This window comes from Harmonia axyridis, chromosome 3 (assembly GCF_914767665.1).
Source record: "Harmonia axyridis chromosome 3, icHarAxyr1.1, whole genome shotgun sequence".
Classification (NCBI taxonomy): Eukaryota; Metazoa; Arthropoda; class Insecta; order Coleoptera; family Coccinellidae; genus Harmonia; species Harmonia axyridis.
This window is the reverse complement of record NC_059503.1, coordinates 18,521,097-18,527,631: the sequence shown is the minus strand read 5'-3', so window position 1 is coordinate 18,527,631 and position 6,535 is coordinate 18,521,097. Positions and strand designations below refer to the sequence as shown.

The following is a 6,535-nucleotide window of genomic DNA, read 5'->3' as shown; positions in this document are numbered from 1 at the left end:
GGGTAACGATGTAGTGAACATTGTCTAGTGACTCTATCTGACCGAGAGGTGGCGTCATGGGCGTCGCGCTCTCGGTTGCGCCACACTCTTCTACGGCTCCTGCGGGTTTATGGGGGTTGCCGCGTTGCAGCAGAGTCACCTCTCTACGATGGTGTGAGAGATTGTCTAATGTCTAAGGCTGGATTGTCAACTGAAAAGTCAACCAGCGTTCTCGGGTCGAAACACTGTAATCCCCAAAGAGAGGGCGCACCCACAATATTTGGCTGAAAAAGATTCGCCAAAATTTCATTTCAATAATCATGATTCAACAGAAAATTAAAACTTCTTAGGAATTCACGAATGCAATAATCGAATAAACAAATGCATACAATTTTCAACAATGGTTCAATATTCCTTCATAACACAATTCAAAAACGTAAAAGGCACACAATCCATATGATTTTTAGTTCCTTCAAACGATACGTGTCCAAATTTAGCAATTTGACCATTAGTTTGTGATATATTCCGTTGTGAGTGTAGCTACTTTTGTTATTTGAAAAAAGATGAAAAAAAAGAATTTCGTGTGCTGATAAAATATTGCTTGTTGAAGGAAAAATAAACAGTTGAAGCAAAATCTTGGCTTGATGAATAGTTTCTGAGGTCTGCACCAGGAAAATCAACCATCATTGATTGGTATGCTAAGTTTAAACGTGGTGAAATGAGCACCGAAGACGATGAACGCAGTGACTCGCAAAAGAGCCTGTCACCGACGAAAAAATAAAAAAATTCACAAAATAATTTTGAATGACCGTAAAGTGAAGTTGATCGAGCTAGCAGACATTGTGAAGTTATCATCTGAATGTGTACACCATATCATTCACGAATATTTGTACATGAGAAAGCTGTGTGCAAAATGGGTGCCGCGCGAACTCACAATTGATCAAAAACAACAACGTGTTAATGATTTTGAGCAGTGTTTGAAGCTGTTTAAGTGCAATAAACCTGAATTTTTGCGTCGAAATGTGACAATGGATGAAACATGGCTCCATCATTTCACTCCGGAGTCCAGTCGACAGTAAGCTGAGTGGAATGCACACGATGAACCGAATACAAAGCGATGAAAAAACACAACAGTCAGCTGGCAATGTTGTGGCATGAGTATTCTGGTATGCACAAGGTATAATATTCATTGATTACCTCCAAAAGGGCCAGACCATCAATAGCGATTATTATAGCGTAAAGCGTTATAGGATCGTTTAAAAAAAGAAATTGTTAAAAAACGGCCTTATTAGTTGAAGAAAAAAAAGTTGTTTGATCAAGTTGCTTCATCAAAACAATCGCCGTATCACAAATTAATGGAAACAATGGCAAAATTGCATGAATTGGGCTTCGAATTGCTTCTGTATCCACCGTATTCATCAGATCTGGCCCCCAGCCAATTTTTTCTGTTCTCAAACCTCAAAAAAATTCTCGGTGGAAAGGAATTAAGCGCCAATGAAGAAGTAATCGCCGAAACTGAGGCCTATTTTGAAGCGAAAGTCAAATCGTACTACAAAAATGGTATCGAAAAGTTGTAAGATCACTATAATCGCTGTATCGCCCTCGAAGGCAACTATGTTGAATAATAAAATCGAATTTTGCCAAAAAAATGTGTTTTACTATGGTAGACCGGGGACTTTTCAATTATTCTGTTAGCGTTCGAGATCAGAACATATTGTGTTAATTTCAAGTTCTCAGGTATTTCCTTTGAGAGCAACTTAAATATTTCAAATAATAGCTCAAACATCTGAAAAATATACCTTACATCTTAGGTAGGTGGCCTGGTAGAGGAAATTTCTAATTAAGAAAAATATCTAATGATTGGATAATTATCAAATGAAAGAATTAAAAATGGGAAGAAGCCGTATAGTAGATCAATTAATTCATTTATGATGAAAATCTGTATGGATCAACAAGTTTATAAATACATCGTAAAACAGTTGAACGTGGTTAAAGTACTGACACTTACACCACTGCACAACCGCAATTGTGGCACAGTTGTTGGAATGCGGTCAGTCTCTGTGATTATTTTCCTCATTGGGAAATGGACCAATCAGAAAGTACCATTTTCCGAATGAATTTTGTTGTTTGAGTAAATATTGCACAATAACTTTCCACCGCGATAATTTTTTTGTTTGTGCGTATAGTGGTTTTTATTATGTCGTTTATCAGTTATTTCCATAATTACTGCCAAAATTTCATAACCAACATAAATTTCTCAATCGTTCGGATGACCAATATTGAAATTTTCTTTTGAAAACTCCAGTTTCGCTTGAATTTTCACATGAATATTTTGACATCTATGTCAAATTTTATATCAGTAGTAATATCCCTAGGATATTAATAAAAGACGAGATAATTTTATGAAATGTAGCCTGATGAAGTCTCAGTATCGCCCAGAATAAAACATATGTGGAAATTACTCAATTATTTTATTAAAAGAAAAATTAAAAAGATCATCAAAAGTTATGCTAGAGTGTTTATTTATCCCATCCTCCAAATATATTGTCAATTCCATGTTCCACATGTTCAACAGCTTTTTCAGCTGCTTTGCCAGTTTCACGCAGAGCTTTAGCAGCACCTTTTCCAGCTTCTTCAATAGTTTTGCCCACCAAAGTAGCTGGCACTTCAACAATACCCTGTGCAATTCTTCCTGCAGTATCAGCAGTGTCTGCAACAAAGTTTCCTACTTCGTGGAAGGCATCGGATAAGATACCTCGCTCTTTAGGTTTTTGTACATCCACTGTGGATGCACCACCATCTGACTCTGGCTGTTGTACCTGAAAAACAAAACAAAAATTTGGCAACATTCAATTCTTTATTGTTTCCAATGAAAACACATAAACACTGAATTCTATTTTCTTTGAAATGTATCTATAAAATTTTCAAATTTTTCTTATGTCAAAGAATCATTAAAAGGTAGAAGAATAGAATCATCAGAAATTTGAAATTAAAAAAATTAAAATGATTGAATAATATACTACTTCTTCGTTAATCATCTTCAAAGTAAGTATTCGATGCGTTTTTATTACTTGCTATAAATATAAAGGTAATTTATCTGGAAAATGTCTGTACTTTATATTTCCGGATATTATGAAACCTATATTGAAAATCAAACCATTAAGAAGCTCTCTTGATGATTCTTTTTAATATGTATCTTTGTGAGAGACTTCTATTCTAAAGTATTTCAGAAATTGATTCAACATTCAGGCTGACAAAATGTTGTTAATGTAAAGGGAGTATTTTTACTTTTTAGAGCTTGAAATATTTTTGGAACTCATTCTTAATTATTATTATCTGGTGAATAATTTCATTGCAATAAAATACCTGTTTTAACCGTAAGTGGAAGAATTGTTTTTGATAAAATTCAATTTCAACTATCATTGATATAAATTTTAATTTTGTACTCACATATTTGATGACAATTTGTCTTGAGTAGGCTGATGCTACAAGGCAAGTGAGAAGAACAATTACGACCTTCATGATGTGCTTTGTTTCAGCTTTTCTCTGAAAATACTGAATCCTAACCTGTATATCTCGTTTTTATAAGAGATTGTACTGCAAAATTTCCTGAAAACAGTTTGAAAAAATGGAATCAAAGTAATGATAAAGCATAAAATGTATTTATATATTTCCTTTACAGGTGTGATAACATCTAGCAGATCTCACCTAACAACTTGACTTTTCCTCAATTTGCTCGATCGTAAAAAAATATCTAATAATCGAAGGAAATTTCAATGAATTGAGGAAATATTTTTGATATTTGCTACACATTTTTTTATCAATCGAATAGGAAAGAGGTTCAGAATATTTTGTTATTCGTTTAATATATCTAGTAATGGGCGATAGACATAGTAATAATGTACCTATAATGTTTGGGAACTAGATCATTTGCTCGTACATGTGATATACAATATACATACAGCATCAAAAAGGGCAAGTTTGAAGAGAACTTCAATGGGTACCTGTATAAATAATTTTGAAATAATATTGAGATTATTTGATAAGTGCCACTAAAAGGTAAAGAATGAATTTAATAAAGTAAAGTGAAAAATTAGGTAAACATTAATGTGGGTCAGGAGCTTTTGAGCGATCGTTAACGCATGTTGATTATGCTCCCTTGCATTTTCGCCTTAATCGAAGAAAAACTGTGAAATATAGTTTATTTTCTCTTTGCTAGTGTCCATCTTTGACGCGTGCTCAAACTAAACTGAGTCAACTGATCACAAAACTGTCACAAAAGTTTTTGTGGTACGAAATCTAGTGGATCCATCGGATTCATACAACGTGAGATTCAGATAATTAAAGCAATCTAATGGAAAAATAATGGATTTTTTTTACTACACCAATTAGATTCAGACCTCAAGTTTATAGGTCTTTCTGTTCGAAATTTATCTTGTGTACGGCCGGATGGCCAAATGGCCAAACAAAATGGATTCGTCATCAGTCAGTCATTTGAGTCCATTCCCGGATTAAGATTCAAAAAATCCAGACACAGTGACGAAAAGATGTATTCGGAGAATGAGTGCTCAAATAAGTATATTTAGTACAATGGAAAATATATTTCTGAAGCAACTAGGTTCAGGTATAGTGAAAATTCTCTCCTTGGATAACAATATTCTTTCTTCTATTTATTTGATGTCTATACTATTATTATGATCACAAAATATTTCATTTAAATTTAAGATTTTGATTCTATGTACTTGAAACATCAACTATGAAAATATTCTATACCTAAATAACACTTTATTGAAAAATATATGTATACTGAAAATGAAAAAATACATTTTGAGATGAAAATATTGAATAGACAATTGAAGAAGAATATGTTACAATAAACACAAAATTATTCTTATCTATCATATTTCACTCGTAAGATAATAACAAATTCACTAGATTTCATCATAGCTACTCGCTTGATAGTTACCTCAACTGATTGTTGATGTTACGAAATGAAAGAAGAGGAAATATTTATCTCTAAAAAATATATAAAAGACAGTCCCACTAAATTAGGCGAAAAAGCTCTTGAAAAATGAGTCGCTTACAGTTTGCGCTTTTCTTCGTTCTCTTTCTGAGCGTTTGCTTGTATTGTGATGCAACAGCTGAGGCAAATCCAAGGAAGAATACTTGGCGAAATGTAAGTTCCTTAATATCCTCTATCCAATGTTAGTTATGAAAAGTACATATATAGTGCTAAATAAAGCTTATTCATTTATTATATATCGAAACAAATATTAAAATTGAACTTATATTAGAATATTATTCAATTTAAGTATCTATGTAAAAGTCTTCTTGTGCGCTCTCCAAACTGACCGCATTATCATTTTGTTACAATGATTTATGACGAATGCACTCTCAAATTAGATTCTGTCCGGCAATAACTTCCGAAAGAAAAGACCTGAAAAGACTTGAAATTATCAAGATAAATTTTGCAAATGAAATACTCATTATTGAATATTTCGGTAATAACAAATTCGACCATGTCGAAATTTTGTGCATATATCCAGAATAATCATTTCAAGCTTTGTGCAGAATTTCGGCCTCAAATTCATGAAATATGCATTTTTGACAGCTTTGGTCAGGATACTCTGAATATTATCATATCTGATTAGAATTTGAATCACAAATTTGATGGAACTTTTTTCTGATACCGATTGTTTTCTATAAGTGTTGAATATAAGTATATGAAACTTAATATTTTAAGGAACATAAAAATGAAACATTTTTCTTCAATGAATGCATATATTTCGGAAATGTTACCTACTTTCTCCAAACGAGGTTTTCCATACGTTTTTATAGGTAATTGTGTTATTATTGAAAACACGATTCAAATTTCAGATCAAGCGAGCTGGAAGAGTTGGTCACAGCCTTGCTAATTGGGTACCAATAGTTCATGCATGGGCAACAGGTTAACAAAGCTCGTTGAGCAGATGTATAGAGAATGGATACTCGTTCAAAACTTCGTAGATTACAACTTGATTAGAATACATAATAGTGGAAATGATCATTAACAAATTTATTGTAAACCACCCACCCACAAATAAGGCATATAATGATTTTTTAATATATTTTAAAAAGTAGAGATTTAAGAGTTGATTTGATTAAATTTATTATTTCTCCATAAATATTGAATATAATTGAAATTAATTGTTTACAATTCATAATACATATTATTCATTCATATTTTTAATTGCTGATTTCCATGTTTCCATAAGCACATATCTTCTTCAATATATAATTCTTCTTCATCTTAGTTACTCTGGAAAAATTATCACATCATATAAATATTTCGACAAAATTATTGAAATAATGTTGTTAAAATGAAATGCATAATGAAAACCTCCACTTAACAATTTGTTATATGCTTCTTATTTTCTATATTTATGAGAAAATATCCAATACTTATAACATCTAAAACATTATTTTGGAATATTAATATCATTTAAAAATTTTTAACGAATCAGTCAAGGTCCAAAATTCTCAGTGTTATGATTTACTTAAATATTGACAAAATATT

At 32.0% G+C, this 6,535-nt stretch overlaps 1 protein-coding gene and 1 long non-coding RNA gene across 2 annotated transcripts; one reads left to right on the top strand and one right to left on the bottom strand.

Annotated features, from left to right (window-relative positions):
• Positions 1–2,433: 2,433 nt before the first annotated feature.
• LOC123676248 lies at positions 2,434–3,610 on the bottom strand. Its single transcript, XM_045612033.1, has 2 exons — positions 3,430–3,610; positions 2,434–2,798 (listed from the first exon to the last, which is right to left on the bottom strand). The coding sequence occupies exons 1-2, from the start codon at positions 3,499–3,501 to the stop codon at positions 2,499–2,501; spliced, it is 372 nt and encodes a 123-aa protein (XP_045467989.1). The 5' UTR covers positions 3,502–3,610; the 3' UTR covers positions 2,434–2,498.
• Positions 3,611–4,436: 826 nt separating this feature from the next.
• LOC123676247 lies at positions 4,437–6,163 on the top strand. Its single transcript, XR_006746886.1, has 2 exons — positions 4,437–5,155; positions 5,857–6,163. It is a non-coding gene; the product is annotated as an uncharacterized LOC123676247 (long non-coding RNA).
• The last annotated feature ends 372 nt before the right edge of the window (positions 6,164–6,535 follow it).

Coding starts and splice junctions, on each gene's coding strand:
- LOC123676248 (XM_045612033.1), bottom strand. CDS start 3,501: ATGAAGGTCGTAATTGTTCTTCTCACTTGCCTTGTAGCATCAGCCTAC. Junction 2,799..3,429: donor GACAAATTGTCATCAAATAT/GTGAGTACAAAA, acceptor TTTGTTTTTCAG/GTACAACAGCCAGAGTCAGA.